Source organism: Coturnix japonica, chromosome 4, assembly GCF_001577835.2.
Source record: "Coturnix japonica isolate 7356 chromosome 4, Coturnix japonica 2.1, whole genome shotgun sequence".
Classification (NCBI taxonomy): domain Eukaryota; kingdom Metazoa; phylum Chordata; class Aves; order Galliformes; family Phasianidae; genus Coturnix; species Coturnix japonica.
The window spans coordinates 54,059,196-54,081,592 of record NC_029519.1 but is presented as its reverse complement, the minus strand read 5'-3'; the positions used below and the strand labels follow the sequence as shown (position 1 = coordinate 54,081,592).

The following is a 22,397-nucleotide window of genomic DNA, read 5'->3' as shown; positions in this document are numbered from 1 at the left end:
TTAAGGCAGAAAGGAGGACTAATGTATCTTGCAAAGCTTTAACGATACACTACAGAATTACAGAAGACCTTTGTTAGTTTTATAATGACATTTTATTCAGAAAACAGTGTATAAAAATATTTACAAATATTTTGAATTAGAAGTTGAAATAAAACGCTATTCCTGTCCAGAGCTGGATTTTCCTTCTACTTTGTTGTTCTACTATGTTTCTACTCCCTTTCCTCTTCAGCTTTCTCACAGTAAAGGCATCTACTGAACACTGAGCTGCTGCTGCTGCTGCACGATGTCCAGGGAAGAAGGTTTGCTTCATCAGATGTGACTGTTACAGAGCGGGATCTCCCTGCTCAGCCCAGCTCTCCCAGAGGAGCAGCTCAGATGGGAGAGCAACAGCAAAACTTGCTTTCAAAACATAACGCCTCTTTCCATCATAGCACCAAAGCATGAGGCTTCTGCTTCTGAACTCCGGGGAGCCACACTCAGGTGTGCTTGTGTCTTCCACAGTGCACATGGAGATGCTCACCCATTATGCAGAAGACATACTCTTTTAAACGCACACTTATATGTGTGGTTTTTTAGTGTATATCACGCTTTCCCGTTGCTCTAGTTCAGTATAAAGCAAGCAGTGCTTAATTCTCGAATGCAGTCATGGATAAAACCTCTTATTGTATAAACCGAGTTTTCTGTTCAAAGGGAAAAAAATACAAAATCTAGCTCATTTTCAAAGGGGAGCACAGCACTCAATGCTGCTAAAATGCTGGTGGCTGCCACCAGCAAAGCCCCATGCAGAACTCCATCATCCACCCTCAGTGGTGAAGTGAGTACGTCTGTGATTAGTTAATGGGTGCCTCAGTGGCTGAGCCTTGCAGACATAAACCACGTGCATCAAACCAACACTGTGATTTTGCAATGGGCTCCACACGACTCAGCAGCCTGAAAGCAGTTAGTCAGCTGTACAGATCCTCTGTGTGCAGAGCTGGATGCAAACGTCTGCATGGGGGCAGACACACGTGCATGTGCCCTCAGCAGGTAATGAAGATGTAGAACCATCTTCCTGTGGCTGAGGGGCAATTCCTGCCCGTGGAGTGGAAGGATTAGGGGTGCAGCTGGGAACTGGAGGCACTGTGCTGCTCCACTTGCTTCCGTATTTGTGACTAGAACAGAGAAGCAACCCATTACTGTTTACCTGCACGTGGATGTGGGTGAGTAAAACCAAGCTAAATAATGATTTTTTTTTAAGGAATTAAGTCTTCTTGTTTCCTTCAGGACCCAACGTGTGCAATCTGTGCTGTTCAACACTGTACACCATCTACATGGTGACAACTTTAACAATGTTGATTCACTGCTTCTTTGTAACAAGCCTAAATATCAAACGGCATCCCAAAGTAGTAAAGCAGGTTGGCAGGCTCATACATTTCATAGACATTCCATATTCCAGTCTAGTTGGCCTGGAAGCCAGAGTAACACTCTCTCCGTGCAGATACTGAGCCCTGCAGCACTGGTGTGCTCTAGCACTGAGTTTATCATGGCAGTACCACAGTACTGCTGCACAAGGCACACTGCCATTTAACAACACACACCACCTTACCAGTTTCCATCGCAGTATTTTGATCCACTCATCTGCTTCTATTCCAGTTTTTGCACACAGGTAGTATGTTCTTAGTGGGAACACTAAGCTGTAAATAAACAATTAGAGCTGTTTCTTGAGTTGCTAGAGCAAGCAAGTAGTTCCTCCTAAAACTGAAACCAACAGGTTTGCCCCACAACTGGCTGAGACAGAGTAGGGCAGCAAAGCTTTTCTTCTGTACAGTAAAGGTTGCCGGCAGCACTTACAGTCTACAGCTCAGGGATGTGCTCCTGGGGACCCCATTGGGATCCAAGTGCCAGCTGGGTCACCTCACTAAGAACCACACACCTCAGTGATGACTATATGCATTTCCAGGATTAGAAAAGGAGCGCCCACAAAATGTGAGCCTGCCCTCTTTCTCCCCATCATGAAAAATAACCTTTTTCCAGCGGTAGTCTGGCAAAGCCACGCAGAACTGACAGAGGCTGTCATCAGATTTGGTAAGATTAGGGCTGGCTTCAGGTTTAACAGAGCCTTCAAAAGCACCCAGTGGTTCCAGTTGAAACTCCTGGCTACTGTGACCTCCCCAGCACAGCACACAGTGCAACTTACCAGAAACAGTTGACTCTTTCTTGGGAATAGTCGAACTGCACTGCTGAGCATTCAGTTAAGTCGAGTGCCCGAATTGGTTCTGTGGCCTTTAAAATAAAATAATTTTATAATGGGAACACATGAAAATGGAATATAAGGCTAGTTCAGTTCATCTCCAGTGTACATGGACCTTTACAGGCGCTCTGGGTTTCTCTGAGTAGAGACATAAAAGCTACAAGCACTGGGAACCCAAACCAGATAATCAGCATCAGTGTAAAGTGGGAGGAATTGAGCCTAATGTAAGAAACAGTACAGCAGGTTCAGATCTGGACAAACGATAGAGGACACCACTACTGCAGGAAATCAGAGCTAGATGCAGGCTGCTAATGAATCACTTGTTATAACTGGTATCCAGCTAAGGCTCACAGAGACAAGGAGATAGATAGCTACACATCTTATCAGTTCTAATCAGCTGCTGGAGATGTAATTAATTCCAAAGAAGCTTTAAAAGGTTGAAGCTGAGTAAGGAGGAAGGTAAAAGGAGAGCTGAAGTAGTGCATGCATGTGGCTTTCTGCAGACAGGCCTAGAAGTGTTTGGGAGCAGGGATGTGTTCCCTTAGGAGTTTCATTCTGTCCAGCTGTGAGAGTCCTTTTGATTTGTTTTTCTTAATCTCACCATGTTGAACACCTTACAAGAGGTGGCTGAAATGGAAGAGCTGTCTGAATGCCCTCACCAACTCCTCTGGTCCTTCACAAGCTGTATGGAGTGTTTTCTCACCTTTCCTTATATATTTCTGTTTCAATAGCTGGTGTTTGCATGCTATGTTATGAGAAAGCTGCACCTGCTGAGGTGAGCTAAAAAGTGCCAGCCCAGAGCTAGCAGTGAACTGTGCAGCACAAACAGAAGCATCAACAGCTGCTGGAGATATGCGGGAGAAGCCTGTGTTTCTGACCAAGATGTGTTTGTGACAGGTAAGTCACAAAGACAATTCAGACACTTGAGTGCTGCCCTTGGAAACGTTACACTGGAAGTTGAATTCCAGGTGGCTTTAACTGAAATGAGCACTAATGGCAAACCCTGTGAGTACTATACAGCTGTTTGTAGATGGAAATGTTTGGGGAGAGGGCAGCTGTATGTCGTTGGGTTCAAATCTGCAAGATGTTTGCCTGGGCTGTGGGCAATAGTTTGGCTTCACTTGCACACAGACTTGCTCTGGAGGTACTGTAAGGGTGGAGGGACTCTAAAGGTAGTTCTTATTCTTACTCAGTTTAAGTTAAAAATGGAACACAACTATAAGGATGAACTTTTTTCACAGATGCAATAGGTCAGTCTTTGTGCTAGGCAGATTGGTAAGAAAGAATTTCCTTTAATTGAGTTGTTTATGTAAACTGTGCAACCACTTGAACTAAAAGGATGAAATCAAGGAATGCAAAATACACTTCTAGTATTTACAGAAGTACTTCAGTAGTACTGTTCTCTGTCTGTTAAAGCTACCAGTGAAAGCTGTGCTGGTAGCTTGAAATCCACTGAAAAAGGAAACAAAAAATTCATTGTAAAGAGCAATTCTGACCTGTAGGTAAGACTGATGGAGCACAAGAGATGGTTTCTAATCAGAAAGATGCAAAATCTAAGATGCAAAACTTACTGACTTGCTCATTAAGGTCATCAGCAAAACTCTGACTTTGAAAGGCCTGACCCTTCTGTCTGTATGGGAAGCTGTAACCTGGTACGCTGTGATACATATGCAAGAAGCCAGAAGTAGGAGGATGTTGCGGCTGCCCCTGTACAGGTTTACAGGATAGAACTGGTGCTTGCTACTTACTGTCTGGTCTTTGAAATATTTAAGTTCATTCCTATGCAGTGTAAACCACCTCGTCTTCCAGTTCTGAAAGATCAAGAAGGGATGGTAATTGTCTTGTGAAAATTTAATGTAGCACTTCTTAGGAAAGAAAAACCTTTCAATCTGTTGACTTGCTCTGCTTTATGGTTGAGCTTTGCTGTTGTTCAGAAGACAAATTATTCCTCCCCACAGGGAAATTCAGGCCAAGCTCAGCATTCTCCCTAGCTTCTGCGGGCAGTTATAGAGTAAAAGCAAGGAATAAGAGGTTTTCTTACCTTGACAATTTTGCCTTGTTTTATCAAATATCCTTCTTTCGTACCAAGCTGTGAAGTAATAAGGGAAAGGACTGGGGTTAGAGACTGAGCTCTGCTTCCATTTCCCACATCCTTCTCTGCCTATAACCATATACAGGAGAGCAACTTGTCCTTGGGAAGTTTCCTGTAACCACTTGCTCTTGTCCTTGTTGCTGAGTGCCCTGTTCCTCACCACTTGGATAAACACCAACTTTGCCTGACTCCAGAGACAAACTCTTCTACCATGCCTTTCTATTCAAGCTTCTCGCCTGAATCTTGTCCACTAAACGAAGCAAAATATATGCAATTATGGTTGATCTTTATTTAGTGAAATTGGTTGTCTGCCTTGGCATGTTATAGCCAGAAGTACCTGGGGTTTATGTCAGTGAATTACTGCCATGACAGGGGGGAGCAGAGAGGGAGAGGCCTTTTACTGGTTGTATAGGAAAGTTAAGTTTCCTTAGAGGTTTAAGTGGAACTCAGCTGTGAATGGTTGGATCTGGGATACACAGTGTTTCTTGTATGTACTTTGTTAGCCTGTACTAATGTAACTCTTCCTCTTTAACTTCGAAAAGTTAGTAAGTTATTAGAATACTCTGTGTTATGAGCCATACTGTTCTGGACAAACCACCTGTCTTGCTTAAATAGGAGATAGGGATTTAAAGTCTCTAATTACTGTCCAAGTGAGTCATGGATATCAGAACAGATGGTTCAAATGGATATTAAGATGTTCTCTTGTTTCTCACGCCAGGAAGCCATAGCTTCTAACATGACACTGCTTTTTACTAGGGCTGAGAGGCTCTTCTCTCTCTATTTTGGGTGCAAGTCTGTGTTAGAATATAGCAAGCCATCCTTCTGCTTTAAGCTGAGATGATTATAAGGTAATAAATCCAAATAAGAAAATGCTAAAAACAACAACAAAAAATCAAATGTAACGTGCCTACCATAATACAGATACACTTACTCAGTTGTGCCACACTCAGTTTGGGGTTTCCCTTTCCAAACGTGTCCCCATCTGTCTCTGAATATTTTTGAATATACACTTCTTTTTTCTTAAAGCTCATTTTTTAACTGATGTAGGGAATCAGAGGCGCTGTCTCCTTCATTCCAGCCTGTACACTGCTAAAGGCTTGCCAAAACAAGGGCTTGCTGCACATCCTGACATAGGTATTGTTGCTCGCAGCCTGACCAGTGCTGTCAGAAAAACATAATACTTCTCAATCTGGTCGTTAGAATTTGTTTTTTAATTCCTGATAATATTACTGGTAAGACTGCATCTCAAAAGGAAGATAACTCAGGAGATCTAAAACCCTTGATATATTCTTTGTTTGATGGTCAGACTCACCTTGGCCTGCTGTGGACAGCACTGTCAGTCTCAGAGGCAACAGCTGTGAAAGGCTTTATTTGTCTGTTTTTAGCAAGTCTATTTTGCCTTATCTGGTGAAGACTTCTTGCATTTCAGAACACATGCAGTGATGAATTATCAGCATTACTATATAGCTCTCTCTAGCAATCACAGTAAACTCAAGCCACCAAACACCTTTCTTTCCGGAGAGCAACTTACTGAGGGAGCATTTGGAACAAGATCATTTTCTGTCCTTCCTGTCTGCATCGCTGTGTGAACTCGGACGGACTCATAAATAGATGGCTCCTCCACTTCATGTGGATAGGGATGCTTCAATACAATTAAGGTTCCTGGAGAGAAAAAGAGCAGGAGTGAGTAACATGTCAAGACAGTCTTAGAAAGGAATTGGAAGTAGCCACCTGCTTGTAGAATGGGTTAGTTTCCTAAAAATGATAAAGTTGTAAGAGCTAGCATTTCCCTAAGATCTCAGTAATACTGCCTGCACAAGTTCTGTGTTCACAACAGTGAATCTAATACATATTCCTCATAGAGAGGATCCTTCCCCAAACAGGAACAGCTAAACCTTCTAATATCATTTTTAAAAACATACTAAATGCTGTGATGTTAGCATTTTGTGTTGATATTGTTAGTGGTTAAGCAGGAGGAGTGCTAGAGGTGGTAAAGACTTGGGTTTGAAACTTGCAGGTGATTTGAGTAACTTAAATACAAAATCAGGTTTCAATTATATTTTGTAATATGAAGGACAATAAAGGGAAATAGAAGCATGATTTTTTTTATTTTTTTTTTAACCAACCAATACCTGTTCACACACACATGAGTATATGCAGCCACGTTCAGCTTGCAATAAGTCAAAAGTCAAAACTGGTTTAATTCTCCCTGGTCTTGCAGGGAAATAAATGCTTTAGCATCAATAAGAAAATAGAGACACATCCTATCACCAAGCTATAGAAACTACTCCTCATCTGTGGCACAGACTCTGTGTTACTGTATGTATGTTGGAGGCAACGATCCCTGCTGCAGAACTGGCTGGACTACTTTAATATCCTATTGTATGTGCTTTCTATTAAGCTCTCTGTGCCTTTTCTCCATAAAAGATACTCGTACAGAGTCATTTGGTAACTGTGTAACAATAGTAACAGATTCTCGCATTTTGTGCATGATATCTATATCTGAGAAGAAACATATTAACCACATGTCAGGTTTGCAAGACTTTTGTTTTTCTTTCTGGGTAACAAGTCAAAGCATTTGTATGTTTTGAAAATAACTTAAGGAGAATGGATAAACAAAGTAAATGGGTAACAACAGCAATCTGACCTTTCACTCTGAATATAGACTGAAACACAGAAACATGACACCAAATTGTTTTAAGACTTAGTGAAAAGATTCAGCTTGTCAGTCCAGGAAACAGAACATAGCAGTCTCAATTTCCTTTTAATTATCGCTAGTTTAGGAGGAACTGTATGCAGAAAAGAATGTTAGTGTAGCAGTGTGGAGTGGCAAACAAAACTGTAGTAAGATGAGGCATGTGGGCCTGGAAGCACAATCCTGCAGCTGTCCCAGTACAAAAGAACTGCTGTGCTCTACAGACCAGTTTAAAGTTTAAGTACTGAACAAAAAGAGCCTGGTGTATGTCTTCATTCAGATACACAACTAGTGGCAGTGAGACAAAAGGTGGATGGAAGATGGTGAAAATTCTTACATGTTCTACCTCACTGTTGCTGTCTTATCAAACCCTGTCCATAAGAAAGGTGGGGATGAAAAGTATTCATGCTATCTTGCTTTGCTCTCATTCCTGACCTCAGTCTTTCTCTATAAAATTGTTTGTAAGGATAACAATGGATAAGAAAAACTGGTCCAACTACTTTCTGCTCATGCCTGAGCCAATGAAGACTTGCACAGAGAAAGCTTCTTTTCACTGAAAGGAAGTGTGGCCTAAGAAATCTGACTTCTGCTGGCTCTTTGGCAAGCCTGCTGTATGTTCTTGTGTTGAACTGGTCAGTTTGCCATGATGACACTCAGCTGAGAATGGGCTTTGATGAGCCCCTGCCCCCTTCTTAGTACATATCAGTTATCATCCCACAGTGTGTTGTCGTTCTCTTCTTCTCTACTAACAAGTGAAGGTAGAGGATTTCTTGACATGTTCTTCAAATGCCCTTTTCCTGCTGTGTAGTGTGTTCAACTTATGTTAGAGGTTTCACAGAGCTAGCAGAATCCAGTTAGGAGCTTTAAAGTGGCAAGTAAGCCGTTTGTTCAGAAGTATCAATCCTGTCCATACAGACTGTGTAACACCCAAGCCTCATTTACCAATGTCTGTAATACGTGTAGTGATGGAATGGGGAAGTACAGCCTTGTCATCTGGAATCTCTACAGAGTTAGGCCTGTAGGTGCATGTCTGATTTTGCAGGAAGCATTTCTTATTGGTGCAAAGAGTACAAATACAAACTGTACTAAGCACACTTAAAAAAAAAAAAACAAAAAAAAACTTAATGCTCTGAAATACAGAGTGCAATATTGAGTGTAGCACTGCTTTATATTTGTAAAATATTTTATAAAGCAACCTTCAAATTTAACGCTTATGATCCACTTGTGTTAGAAGAATGCTGGTGTTTATTTACTGTGTGATGTATTTCAGCTACTGCACGTGACCAGCATTTAGCTGGTCACTTTCACAGTGTTACTAATTATGTATGAATTATTTGCATACATTTTTTCCATGGGATACTAACATTTTTGACACTAACTTGTACTGACTGATTGCCAGCTCTTGCCTTTGAAGCTAAATGTGAAACTGGCACTTCTGTGCTAATACACATCTACTTGTTGTGGGGTCCCAGCCTGGCTGTATTGAGTTTAAGTCTTAACTCAGGTAGCATGCTGGCTGCTCATGAAACCTGTGCTTTTCTCTCTAATTCATGTGATGGTGGGATGGGATCAGCAGGCTGAAATGCTGTAAACAGAAAGAGAGATAACAAAGGGCACGTTTCCTGCGGGAAAGTGGAGCATATCACTTACTTGACTGAAGAATGGTGGAGCAAAACAATTTCAGGTTCTTTTTCCACTTATTCTTTTTGGAAGATTTTAACTTTATGCACAAATGCGTGTTTTTCTCACTAGCTAAACATTCTGCTTTGGTTTTGTCCTTGATAAGAAGGTTCAGCTCCATCCATTACATGTGTGTTTTCAACAGCTTCCTTGGGTTCTCAGAGAGAAAGCACCATGTTCCCAACTAGCAAAAACTCAGAAAGGTTGCATGTACTTTGCATACTTGAAAGTGTTTTTGAAGTGGGATATCTTAAATATCTCAGGAATTTCTTTAGTGGTACACTTTACTTACATTTCTGCCTTATAATGCATCAAAAACTCCTTTTACTCAGATCTGTATAAAGCGTGCCTACAAGTATGTTTGTGAAAATGCAGAGCTCTACTTACCTGTTTCACTTCCAATTAAAGGTTGATTTGCAAAATGCAGGACTAATTCCTTCAAGCTGGAAAATTCATTAAATCCAAATTTGAGTGAGGTTCCTGTATATTCAATGTGAAAATGTTTCACAGAATCTTTACCCCTGCAACAGAAAAGGAAAACTTGTAGAGGACTTGTGAAGGACAGTTGGCATGTAAAACCCTCAAACAGTAGCTTCTACTACAGAAAATCTAACACAAAATCAGTCTTAGCAGTAACACGGCTCATAGTCAACGCATCTGAGAATCAGACTCAATAAGAAAACATGATTGCTGCTTAACAGATGAGGGTAGCAAAAGCCACAAAAGACCAAGATAGTCAATCTTGTCACAAATCAGTAAGAAAACTTATAAACAAGATCTTCAGGTTTCTGTGTAAGCAGGTTTATGATCTTCTTTAATCTGTCTTCAGTCCTGATGGTTTGTCTCTACTATCTGAAGTACTTGCTTTACTTTTCAGGTGTCACTGCAGTCTCACTCTCTGCTTCATTTGAACAACAAAGGCTTTACAGTTTATCAGCTCTTTCCTCAGGGTTGCACTGGGTTGAGCTCTGTCAAATATGAATCAGGGTTCTTTTACTGTCAGAGAAGTAACAACATTTGTTTATGCAAGCTGGTGATATTTAGAGAAGTGTGCAAGGCTTCACTTCCTGGAAGGGCACTTATTTTGATGTCAGAAGTCAGTGAAGCGCTCAGAGCAAGCATCTTTTCTGTGAAAAGTTGACTTCCGTTAATATTACTTGCATCCAAAGTGGTCCAGAGAGAAGTCTGGCTCAGGAAAAATGCATGTAGTGAATATTCTGACAAATTTTGTGAAGAAAGGGGGTTTTACAAACTCTTTTCTAATGTTTTTTGGCACTTTACAGAAGATTATAATTTCAAACTGGTATTTCTCTTTGAACAGGAGTTAGAACGTGCCTAATAATCTCTCCTGTGCATTGTCCTACCATCAGCTCAGACACAATGCCTGCTAGTCAAGTGCTGACTCTCTAGCTAACAAATAGCTGCTGCAATGGTTTGTTGCAATTACAGGGTCTTTTCATTTCACCTTTTCATTTAATTTTACAGGAAATACAATGTTGCAATTAGAGCGATTTCTACTCCATTTCCTTCTACTCCAGTTCCTTTTTAAAGTTGGCTAATACAGCTGGGAGATAGGGTCTCAGGCAGTACGTGATCTCTCTCCTTGTCCTCTTCTTACAGCTGTCAGCTAAAACCCCAAGGGCTGTCTCTTACAAATGACAATGATGACTGGTGGAGTTTCTTGAGAGGTAAAAAGGGAAGTAAAGGAATTTTAGGAGATAAGAAAATGAAAGCTATAATTTCTAAAATGGCTCTTCCTGTAAGACATCAGAACAAAACTGGATCGCTTGTTCCAAAATGAAGCTTTAAAACAAAAAAAAATTCAAAAAGCAAATTATACTTACAGCAGAAAATAAATAAATGAAACATCTTAAAACAATGATTAGTATTTCTAGGGAGCTGTACCACCATGAAACCAGTTTAACAGAGAAAGAGACCAACCTCCAGACTCAGGTCTGGAATTCTCTGCATACAGTGAGTGAGCAACTCTTGATCCTTACTACAAGAGCTGTATAGCAGATTAAAACTGGTCCAAAGTAGAATTCTCTAGGTATTATAAGCCTAGAACTTGTTAAAACAGCAAATATATTTTCATTAACACTTCATCTTTCATCTCCTATTAGAACAATTTATGCTACATTCCCACCTACGAGGGTTGTGAATAACCAGCATCACTGTGTATCCAAGTGATTTTAGTTTAAAAAGTTATGTGATTCACCAAAGCTGTAGTTTCAAGGCCCAGTGAGGCAGAAATGAGCATGAATGCAATAGCTTAAACACTCACCAGAGATTTAATATATCATATGATTGCCAAAGGTTATGGATGTATTTAAGGCTGGTTACCTCAATGCAGCTGACACACAGCAACTACTTTGTGTGTCTAATGCACATGTATCTCATGTTGTCTGCATAAAACACTGGGGCTTCTCTGCTTCTTGACCTTTTAAGGATTCCTCCAACATGATTCAGCAGTGAACTACTCAGGACAGGCTAAGTGTGCTTTGTACTGGTTGTGTCCTGAGCTGACATAAAGTGCTGAAATTCTGATGATTTCAACAGCCCTATTTCTGTAACTGGGGAAATACTAAATACTACCTGAATCTGTACGCTGCTGGCTAAAAATCAAGCCTTAGAACAGACTGGAGGAATAAAACCATCCAGCAAATCACTGGACTATCTGGATAACAGTTTCAGTGATCCAGAAACTGTGAAGTTATAATCAATTAATTCTTAAATTTACTATTTATGACTCTTTCTTCACTGTATAAGTTTTTGACATCTATCAGGTGTTTTTTAAGCTCTCGTTAGTGTTATGCAGAATTTTACAATACAAACAGAATATTTATACCAATTCACAAAACAATCTTTTTTTCCAGTAATAATAGTTCATATTTTGGAATAAATGAGAGCCCTTTCCAAATCCAGTGCATGTTGAGAGTATTTTATTCTAAAGTCATTCAACAGAACTAGATCACTAGGAACGTATATTCAAATAGTTTGGGTTCTAGAATGAAATCTGAAGGTCATATCAGTACATGAGATGCAAACATACATGGGAGTTAAGTGCAAGATCTTTGAAGTGCCAGCTGTGTAGCATCAGGTAGGTACCATAAGATAGATGCTTCTGTTCAGACCCTACCTTACAGAGAGGGAATACAAATCTTCCCTTTCGTTACTCTTCCTCAAGAGATAGCTTCCATCCTTCCCATTGGAAAGAAGCAGGGCTTCTGCTGCGTGTCGAGTAAGGTTATAATGATACCACCTGGGAAGACACAAGGCATTTAAAGCATCATTCACTCTGTTCTTAGCTGATGGTTTCTGCTGAGTTTTGGAACTGAGTCAGAGAAAGAAGCAGCACTGGAGCTAATTCTGCCACAACTGAGTTATTCTTCTAAGAGGCAAACACAAGTTGCAAAGAACTGTGCCCCTTTCAGCAGCCTCCTTTTGACAAGCTTACAAAATGGTCTTTGTTGTAACTATGAAATTATGCTCTTCCGTATTTACAAAGAGCCGACTGTGCATGTACCAAGAAATTACCCAGATGTTCTCTAATAAGGTGGAAGCAGTTCTGGGGATATGCAGGACCCTTTGTCTAATTTCAGAATCTCTACTTCCTGATATATCTATACACTTCAGTACGTTTCCTCTTTTGGGGCAAACAAGGAACACTTGGAGGGGGAAAAAAAACACCATAAAAAATCTCCTCCCACACTCTATTTTCCACAACTCAGTTCATCTGCACAGCTATTATCTGCAATTAAGCAGATATGCTTAGACTGACACCTCCATATGAAGCACAACCTTTTTGGAGGAAGGAATGAAGGAGAGGAGAAGGTAAGTCAGCAGAATCTGGAGTGAGAATTTGGAAACCTTGCCATCACTGTCACTCAGCTGTATGTGATCTGAGCAATGCAACAAAGCACTGAACACTTGCTTCATTAAACTTCATATATTTCTATGTATGAAAAATTCCATGAGGAATCCACATGGAATGTTCTGGAGGAAAAGAAAAAAAGAATGTGATGAAGAGCACACAGTGCTTCTTACAGCCTCATTTCTGTCCAGGCTGACTTGGAACAGAAATGTCTTATTCCTTTCAATAGAGAAGGATCTCATTAGAACCACTCCTGCGACTGGTCACAGAAAAAAAAGGGATGTGGCTATGGAAAGCTAAAGTCCTAATTCTCTAAAAGAGGCTGTGGGCGTATATTAACAACGACTACAGTACACACACCAGAGTTTCTGGTAGAGAAGGAGAGAATGCGGTACCACTAATACCCTTCCCTTCATCCATATGGGAGTGGTGCTGCTTTCCTATCCTCTTTCTTAAAAACTGTGCCTGTAACTGTGAGGACAAACTCATCGCTATTTCAGCTCTTGATCTTCAGATTGACTGACAGCAGATGTTGGATCACAGCACGTTCTGGTGTTCATATTGCAACAGTCTTCAAACTGAAATGATGTGTAACTGTACACTCTTTTTTCTTTCCTTTTCTGTTCATCAGAAGCTGCCACTTATCATGGCATCTCCCACAAATGTTTACCTCTGAATTTAGATGGCTGCCTATCTGAAAGGCCATCTGGTTGATAAATGGCTTTATGAGAGATTTCGGACTGTTTCCACCCTGTGGGGAAGACAAGATCCATGTGAAACTCAATACAAGGAGAGTATAGCTGCTTTGGCTCTAGAACGTGCTCTGTGGACCATCTACACAGTAGAATAAAATAATAAGTATTTAAAGATCAAACTGTCATCCTCTGAAACACCTGTCAGCCAAAATCTGCTTTAGGATTAACTGCCCAAGTAAGTAACAGTCAAAGGTCAGATCTGTTCTGATGCAATGAGGATCGTATTGGCACGCAGGGTAGGCAGGCTGTACAGCTGGGAAGATGACATTGTGTTTTGAGTGCAACCTCATAATGTGTTTTCTCTCACTTCTGTGAGAAGGAAACACTCAGAGAATTTGTAAGTGGTCATTTTTATAAGGAAGATCATTTATAAGTGTGCTGTTATCTTATTCCCAAGAAGTTTTCTTATGAAGAATTTAAAGTAGAAGTCAATCAGCTTTATAAAATGGACTGTGATTCCTACGTCCCCTACAGATCAGTTTTTACACACGGTATCTGCCTTTTCCAGTAAAGCTATTGGCAAAACAGCTGCCCATGGAGGCGGTGGAGTCACTGTCCCTGGAGGTGTTCAAGGAGTGTTCAGATGTTGTACTGAGGAATAGGGTTTAGTGGGAAACACTGGTGATAGGTGGATGGTTGGACTGGATGATTTTGGAAACCTTTTCCAACCTTGGTGATTCTGTGAGCCATACCAATATTTCTTCTAAAACACTTCAGCCCCTGTAAATAGGGGCTGGTGAATGATGTTACAGCCAGCATCAGGAGGATTCGATTTTTAACAGTATTGGAGTACACAAGAAACACACCCATCTATGGCTGACCTAAGAGTAAGTGTTGATGGATTTGGCTGACCCTGTTCTAGTTCAGTTCTGTATGCATATTGTTGAACATCCAGTAGAATCACTCACTTTTCCTCATAGTAAGAATTAAAGATACCAAGCAACAGTAGTAAGCACAGCAAGAAGTTTTGGTTGCCATTTGTTTTTCATGTCTGAAGTGATGCCTCACTGATGTATGTTTCGCTATCAGATAAGAGCTGTAGGCAGATGTTTGGCTCATTTTGTGTGCCTTTATCTGATTATGCTTTTAAGTAGTTACAACCCAGATGGAGTTTGACGCTCTGTACATTTGGTTCACTCTTGTAAAAGATCAAACTGTCTTTTTCAGAGATTTCAGAGATTTCAGAGTTCCTTCTTGGAAACAGGAAGGGGATTCTCAATGTTCAGCTGGGTTATCCTGTGGACAGCACTGTGACTGCCTAGGCTGCAGGTGCCAAGCAGAAACACAGCAAAACATGTCACTTCTCATTTACTTCTAAAAGGGAACAAAGATCTTAAGTTCTTCAGCAAGTGGATGTGATCTAAAAGTGTTCTCAATAGGACTTCATCCCTATGTTATTCAGAACAGCTATTTAATCCTTTTTTTTTTTCCTTTGGTGGAAGATATTGGAAGGTTTGGCATGTTCCAAGGTATAAAAAGTATCCTCTACCATAGCAAGTTGAATTTTCTTAATAAATTATATACCTGTCTTAATGAAGTATTCCCATTCTTAGTTTAAGGAGCAGGACACTGGACTTGATTTATCTCATTTGGCTGCACATGACGCTTGTAATTGGTTGACAACCGGACTAGAAGATCTTAGTGGTCTTTTCCAACCTTAATGATTCTATGACAGTTCAAGAGAACCTAGAAAAGGGTGGGAATGCCAAGAGGAGTTATAGGTGGCAGGCAACCAAAAATGGTGGGTTTTAGAGATCCCTTCCCTGTGTCACACTGAAATTTAGTATTTCAACGTGTTACACCTAATCACGCACCCATGTGAAGTGCTTTGTTGGACTGAAAGGATACCAGGTCTTAGGAACAATAATTAAACAGAGAAATACAAGGAAGTGACTTCAGTGCATCCAACCTTAACATTCATGTCTTCTATCTGCAGGTTTTTTCTAGTTCAGCTTCTGCTTTTCACTTCTATTTTCTCTCTCCACTCTCTCAACCGACTTTGTTCTGATTCTTACCCACTTTCTTTGCCAACTTTCTAACCGTTTTAATTTTGCTCTTGTTTACATGAAGAGATACAGATAAAGGAAAGAAATCTTCTGACCACTTGCCCTGTCCTGCTCATATCAGTTCCTCAACCCAGAACTGAATTTTATCATAATCTGATTTAGGCCTGTGATATAATTTATTTTCTTACTAAAGCAAAGTATGAAGAGCACTGTTCAGTCACACAAATGCTACCTGTTGCAGTATTGTCAAACCAGGAGAAGCATAAAATCTGTGCTACAAGAGATGAGAAAGAACACTGAAATTACAAAGAGAAGAAAGCTACAAGAACTTTTCCTCTTCCCCCCATCTTTTCTTTCCTGAAAGACAGAAAATTCACTAGTATCACCAAAGCCATGTTGAGACTGAAGGTATGTTACCAAACCAGCCTGCAATTACACAGATGACCAGACAGTCCACATTCTCATCTCTTGCACAAGTACAAGGAATACAATGAGGAATTCTCTGAACTCATGTTATATGTGATCAGCTACATGAGGTTCATGCTGAAATAGAAAATATTTTAGTAATAAATGCAACTGGAAAAAGGGCTGACTCCAGTCATCCATGCAGACCTCATAAGGAGAATCATGTCAGTTTCTTTCTCCTTTAAACCAATATACATATCTCTTGAAAAGCTTCAAAGCTCCCTTTTAGAGTCCGTACACTTAGAGAAGTAATTAATGAGGTAATGTGTTTTTTAACAAGTGTTTTGATTTTGATCTTCCTTTCGGTGGTGGTTCCACCTATGAACACCTTGACAACGATGCTGACAGTATTCTGGATTTCCCCTTTGAGTTTGACTATCTGACCACTAAACCTCTCAAACAGTGCAGAGGGCTCCCAATAAACAAGGTACCATCTTCCCTCAGACAGCATGAGCGAATGAACAGTTTAAAACAGGGAAGAAAAACGCCAACTCCATCACACTTGAAATCTTTTGTTTTCATGGAAAGGCCCCAAAAGTTCACGTTAATAAATACTGAGGCTCTTGAAAGCAGTGATACAACTTGATAAACCAGCTGTAGATATGCCTAGATCTCTCGGTGACTAGGATTACTCCTAAAGATAACTTGGATTGTTAATTTTTTTCCATTGATTAGTGATGGATGGTATACTCCTAATGAGGACAAAATAAGATGAGGATTTGAGTATATTGACTTTATCATTCTCCTTCCTGCCTTGCTCTCAACTAAGCAGTAATTACAATGTAATTCAATCTAGACAAGCCCAGCAAATACCAGATCCTCCAAGCCCAGCAGAGTGTCAGATGAGTATATAGTACAAAACCTATCTGCATGGCCGTCAACTTTCCGTCCTGATAACCAGCTGATCTGGTAAACTGAGATTATTCTGTCACCCATATCTTTCCCCTTAAAACGCTTCCCTTATCACACTTCTTCAAACCTCCTCCAGCTTCTTTGAATTCTGCACAGCGAAACAGAAGGTCTAAAATAACCCACTTCAGTTTGCCCCAATAGACAGACAAGCATCAAAGCTGCTCCCCATTTGAACGAGTCCTTTCTCTGTTGGTCTTTACTATGGCAATGATATATATTCCTCACTGGAACTAAGACTCGGTTGTGCTAGATACTATGTCGGATATAAGGGAGCCCATCACTGTCATAGCACCAGAGACTAACGTTAAGGGGGGAAAATATTGAATGTTAATGTCTGGGGAGTGAAAAAGTACTTCCATTGATATCTTTTAGACCGTGTTAGGTTTGTGAGATTTTTTCCTCTTTAAAAAATAAATAAGTAAATAAATAAAATTCAACTTCACGCTAGAAAAAAAAGGTTTTATCTAGTCATCTGTAGGGAGTCCTTGCTTGGAATTGCTTGTTCAGTTTTAGTTCATTTAGTTCAGTGCATTGTATTAAGGGGATGGCTGGTACTTTGTAGAAGGATGAAAAGTGTATATTTTCCTCTAAAGCAGAAATAAAATAAATAAGCTTCAGCTTAAAAATGGATCTGGGTAGCTTTCTCACTGAGTTGTCTTTTCTTCCTTGTACCACACTGAGCTGCAATCCCATGGGCCCATCAATTAGGATCAACATTGAAACAAGCAAAGCAATCGATGAGCATAGCTCACTGGTTTAGATAATCTCAAGCCATCTAGTCTAAATGAACAGAAGTTTAGCAATTTGGAACCACATTTTTCATAGCAGTTGCAACTCAACCTTTTTTTTCCCCTGAATTTTTTATTTTTTCATGAGAGAAATCTTACAGCTATGCAGGGAATGCAAATAACGCACACTGGCTACCATTACAAAAGTGACTTTACCTCATTGTTAGATGCTTCAACAACAGCCACTTCATTAACAGGTGCTTTCAAATATGGAAAACGATAAGCTGCATGGAGATGGCAATTCCAACTCTTTGCAGCCCAAGCTCTTCACTAAGTGAAGATCTTTACTAAGTGAAGATCTTTGCTACCACAGACCCTTCCCTTCCTGGTTGTGCAGTGCTGCTCCCCACCCTCTACTTCTTCCCCTCTGTGACAATGCTGTCTGTGGAAAAACTTCTGCTAGCCTTCTGGGTGTGGAAAGCAAAACTATCTGGAGCTGGCAAGTGGGCGAGCCAAGTCACCTGGCCAGTGGTGGGAAGGGAGCTGGACCCACAGCAACCTGCGGCTTCTTTTTGCTGCTGGGCTTTGTTTTGGGGTGAGGGTGGCACCTTCCCAGGGTGCCTGCAGCTGAAGCCAGGGAACAGCTTATTGCCCCCCGGGCTGTGCTGCTGGCTGACCAGGGCCCAGCACGCCTGGAGAAGGCGGTCCAGCTCTGGAGGTGCTGCCTTGGATGCTGGATGAGCAGGTGGCCAATGCCCCCCAAAAAATTCCCTTCCCTGGTCTCACATGGGAAGAACAGCACAAGAAAGGTCTCCCTGATGGAGGGGAATCTGCCACATCTTGGAGGAGCCACAGCCCCCTGGTTATGTTTGAAGCACCTGCCTGTTTTGCTAATAGTTTATACTTCACACCTGCGGCGTGCCAGCATCCTCAGCCTTCCGTCCCGGGGCTGAGCCCTGAGGGGCGCTCGTTATAACACGCCGCCGTCCGTTTACCCCCGGCCGTTCCGAACGAAGCCAGAACTAAGGCCGGCTGCCCCGCGGCCGCCATTTTGCGCGGGGATCCCCGCGCCCCTCAGCCGCCCCCCGGTCGCGGGTCGGGGTGCACATGGACGCCATTTCGGTGCGGACCCCCGCGCCGCCGCCGCTTACCCCAGCGCCCGCAGCTCCTCGTCCAGATGAGCGGCCGGCTCCCGGCCCTCGGTCATCGTCGCACCCGGTGACACCTCGTGCCCGCGGCCGCCTCCGTGTGGCGCTGGTAAGTGCGGGCGGTGCCTCCGGGCGGTGCCGGCCCCTCAGCGGCCGCATCGTTTCGGGGAGGGCCGGAGCGGGGCGGCTCCGTGCGGGCTGTACTACAGCGCTGCGACCGTTCAGCCCTCAGTTTCCTGAGCTGTTTCACGCTGGTAGCTGCGTGTTTGGCGATAACTGGTTTCTACGGCGACTTGTCATTCTTCTCCGCGTGAATTTTAGAGAGATCCCGCTGGTTATCTCTTAGAAACAGCAATAGGAAACTTAGGAAGTTTGCAGTTTCTAATCGTGCTTTCCCTGGCTGCAGGATTTTCTTCTCCTTTGCCTGACCATTCATACTGTCAACGAAGCATTCAGCTATAGACAACTTCATCAATTAACTTTTCCTTCCCTTACTACCTCTGCCTGCATTTGTCCCTTCCTCCATCTCTTAAAGCCTATGATCTAATATTCTCTCTGGTAATTTGATCCTGAAGTCTATGACTTTCAGATAAATAGGAGCTTTTGACATCTCCATGGTTTGCTTATATTTGTTTTGGTCTCCTATTCTGAAAGCTGCTTACTTTGTTTTCAGTAATGCTTCTGCCGAGTCCACTTCAGGTTATCTTGTTTGCCTGTGTTACTAAGAGAGTAAGAGAATTAAAAAGACAAAAAAGAGATGACATAAATTCCAAACAGTGACAAGTCACAACTAAATTTTAGCAAGTTCTAATTATATCACAGGTTATCTTAACATTTCAGCCTTCATACCAGAAGGTATTTTCCAGTCCCCCTGCATATTCTGTGCATTGGTGGCTGTGGTGGGTGAGGGTTCCCCTCTCGGTGCAGATGCTTCCTCTTACATTACATCTGGGAGTGCAACATTTCCTCTTTGTTTACAGAAAGAAATGAAAGTAGAAACTGAACTGTCATGCAGCATGGATCTGCCTTCTGTTTAATCGGGTCTATGCAGGTTTGGTTTTTCTTACATGCTTTAGCCACAAGGCAGGAAGGCTCCACATTGCCAGTTCACATTTCACAAAAGCCAACAGGCTGTAGTGTCGGGGTGTAGGTCTCTTCCCAAGCACAAAATCTTCACGCATTGCATTAGTGTTGGCTTTGAGCGCTGCACAGAGCAGACCTGTAGGTAGCAGCAGTGCTCCAACACTTGCTGTGCAGCCCTGAAAGGAACAGCAGAACAAAGCGTCTGAAAATTAGCACAGGGTTTTCTTTTCTGCCTCTTCACACCTTTCAGTGATCATAAAGCAGAAAGTGTGATGCCATTCAATAACAGTGCTTTGAAATCTTCTGGAACTGGCTGTCTTCTTATAGGTGAAAAAGAAAGAAGAAAAACAAAAAAACTATCATTTTAATTCCAGGTCATAATTAAAGAGAAAGAAAGCTACGGCCAGCAAAATGGGAAGGGTAAAGTCAATAATGATACTGCTATTTATGTATTTATTTCTTGTCACTCTAGGGTATTACAGAATTCCATCATTACAGGCAGACTTTTAACTTCACTGACGCTTCCCATTGCAGCTGCCAGGTCTGACAGGCTGCCAGGTGCTTACTGTTAGGACAGGTCATTTGGAGAAGACATGCCTGGGTTTGGGCAGAAATTGCTGGATCTCTGGGTGAGATTGAATCACCTGGGTCCTGCAGGCCATCAGATCCTGCCATTACAACGGTTCTTCCAGGTTTTCATGTTTTAGCAGAGCAACTGCCTAAATAATGTCAGTTTATTCAGAATTTAGTTGAGTAAGTCATCATCATCATCTATTCAGATAAGTGTAATTCCGTGCCTGGGCTCCAAGACGTATTAATGTAATAAAAGAAGTATTTGGCTAAGAGAGCTGTGCAACTAATAAAGTTGATTAAGAGGCATGAGTGCCGCAGAAGTGCACTTAAATAACTCCAGATACTTTACAGAACTTGGCAGGAAAAAAGAGAAAATTCTATTTATTTTTTTCCATCTACTCTTTCACCTCACCTAGTAATAATCTGAGCAGACAGCTTTGAACCACCCAAACAAATGCTAAAGGAAAATCCATTACAGGAACTGTGTGCTAATCCTTCCAGTGTGTTCACACACAGTATGCACACCAATGCCTTCTGCAATTAACTTGGCTGCTTTGAGCTTGGAGCGCTTATTGAAAACAAGTCATAGCGTTTGCTTTGCTGGAAGACACCTGATGCACTAAGTAGCAACATAGTAATGAGTTTCCTTCATAGAGCTGGAAATGCCTGAGTTATATTTATTTATTGCCAGTTTCAACACACAAATGATGCCAACTAACCTGACTTCATCTGTGATCTATTCAGACAAGAAGGGCAGAATGGAGGGGAGGAGAAGGATGAGAAGTTGCCAGGGTACTTAGGGGAAATGAGATTGAGAAGAATTCAAAGATCACTGTAGCTCTGTCAGGATCGGGGCTCATTCTCCAGAACACAGTGAGAACAACATCCACCCAGGTACAGCAGATGATGCCAGAAGCCACATCCTCCCTCACTGCTGCAGATTCCCTCCAAGCTAGGGTGGACACAGCCCCACCACCTGCAAATATGCTCACATGGGCAACCCCAGAGATATTCTGTTAGTAATTCATCTTTTTAAGTCTCTCGGCTCTGCTCTTAATTAAAAACAAAACCAACCAACTTCGCATTCTCCACCCTCTTGAAGGTGTGACATTTAGGACCACGCACAGTGAGCACTTCTAACCTCGCTACACTGTCTCCTGATTGATCTGTTCTAGGAAATACAGCTGCCCTTTTAGAGGAAAGTAGGAAGGATATTTTTCCGATCTGTGAACTTAAACAGGGACACGGAGATCAGTGAAGGAAGTTTCCCCTGACTCTTGCCTTTTCTTTTCCTGGTCTTTGCTTGCTGTGTCAGTACCAAGAGCAGGAGCACGTATATTTTGAGATGATAGTAGGAGATTAAATGCCACTAGCTGAACAGCTGTGTTGTTGCACGTGGTTCAGTTTCCACAGATTTAATAGCATAGATAATGACGTGAAGATTGCATGTTCCCACTTTCAATTCTACAAGGAAAACCTTCTAGGAACTTTCTCAATCCACTCTTTGGTGCACGTGTACGTGTGCTCGAATCCTTCAACACGTTTTTCAGGTCTCCTCAGAAATGGTTGGAGTCTCTTTAAAGCTTCCCGTATGACAGCAGAGTTGTTCTCTCTAAGCAGGACTGTTACAGCTTTAAATTCTGGGTTCAGATAGCATAAAATGTGTGTCTACACTATCAAACTTGATGGCCCTGTCCCTTTATGCAGCTACAAAGGGATACAGGGATAAACCACGTGTGAAATGCTGAGAGCTGAGTAAAAAGGAGCTCAAATAAAATTGTGCTACATCAGTAGCATTTGAATGTTGTATAATTTTGCATGTTAGGGTGTCTGAATAAGCAGGATACCAAGAATCTGGGCCTTTACTTTCTAAGGGTAATGATTGTGATTGTAATGCCTTTTCCTTGCAGGGGAAACAAGGGTTAATTTGCTGCTCACATCTGTGTAACAGACACCCAGAAGGCATCTTGCTGGAGTTATGGATGCCAGGCATTTTCCACAGCCTTGTCAAAAGCTCAGTTCATTGCCAGTTGCTAATTTAAAGCTGCATATGCCCTATGGCAGGACATTTATTTTTTTCTAGAAAGGGTAAAAACCTCATCTTAGAAAGGATGCAGATGCTTTATGATTAGTATTTCACGGACCCTAATCAGTTT

At 41.6% G+C, this 22,397-nt stretch overlaps 1 protein-coding gene and 1 long non-coding RNA gene across 4 annotated transcripts in view; one reads left to right on the top strand and one right to left on the bottom strand.

Annotated features, from left to right (window-relative positions):
* Nucleotides 1-73: 73 nt before the first annotated feature.
* DAPP1 (dual adaptor of phosphotyrosine and 3-phosphoinositides 1) lies at nucleotides 74-18,723 on the bottom strand. 3 transcript variants are annotated; one of them, XM_015862084.2, is made up of 9 exons: nucleotides 18,589-18,719; nucleotides 11,837-11,959; nucleotides 9,085-9,218; nucleotides 5,854-5,984; nucleotides 4,272-4,319; nucleotides 3,979-4,041; nucleotides 2,177-2,262; nucleotides 1,586-1,673; nucleotides 74-1,151 (listed from the first exon to the last, which is right to left on the bottom strand). In XM_015862084.2, exons 1-9 carry the CDS (start codon nucleotides 18,642-18,644, stop codon nucleotides 1,092-1,094), a joined length of 789 nt encoding a protein of 262 aa, XP_015717570.1. In that variant the 5' UTR covers nucleotides 18,645-18,719; the 3' UTR covers nucleotides 74-1,091. The 3 variants fall into 3 exon arrangements, with proteins under 3 accessions (XP_015717570.1, XP_015717571.1, XP_015717572.1); XM_015862085.2 differs by lacking the exon at nucleotides 18,589-18,719 and adding an exon at nucleotides 18,349-18,534; XM_015862086.2 differs by lacking the exon at nucleotides 3,979-4,041 and having other exon boundaries at nucleotides 18,589-18,723.
* The window catches only part of LOC107313651, a 22,704-nt gene continuing 18,918 nt past the window's right edge, over nucleotides 18,612-22,397 (top strand). Inside the window, exon 1 of the long non-coding RNA XR_001555114.2 lies at nucleotides 18,612-18,694. This is a non-coding gene — a long non-coding RNA (uncharacterized LOC107313651). The remainder of the gene's footprint in view (nucleotides 18,695-22,397) is intronic.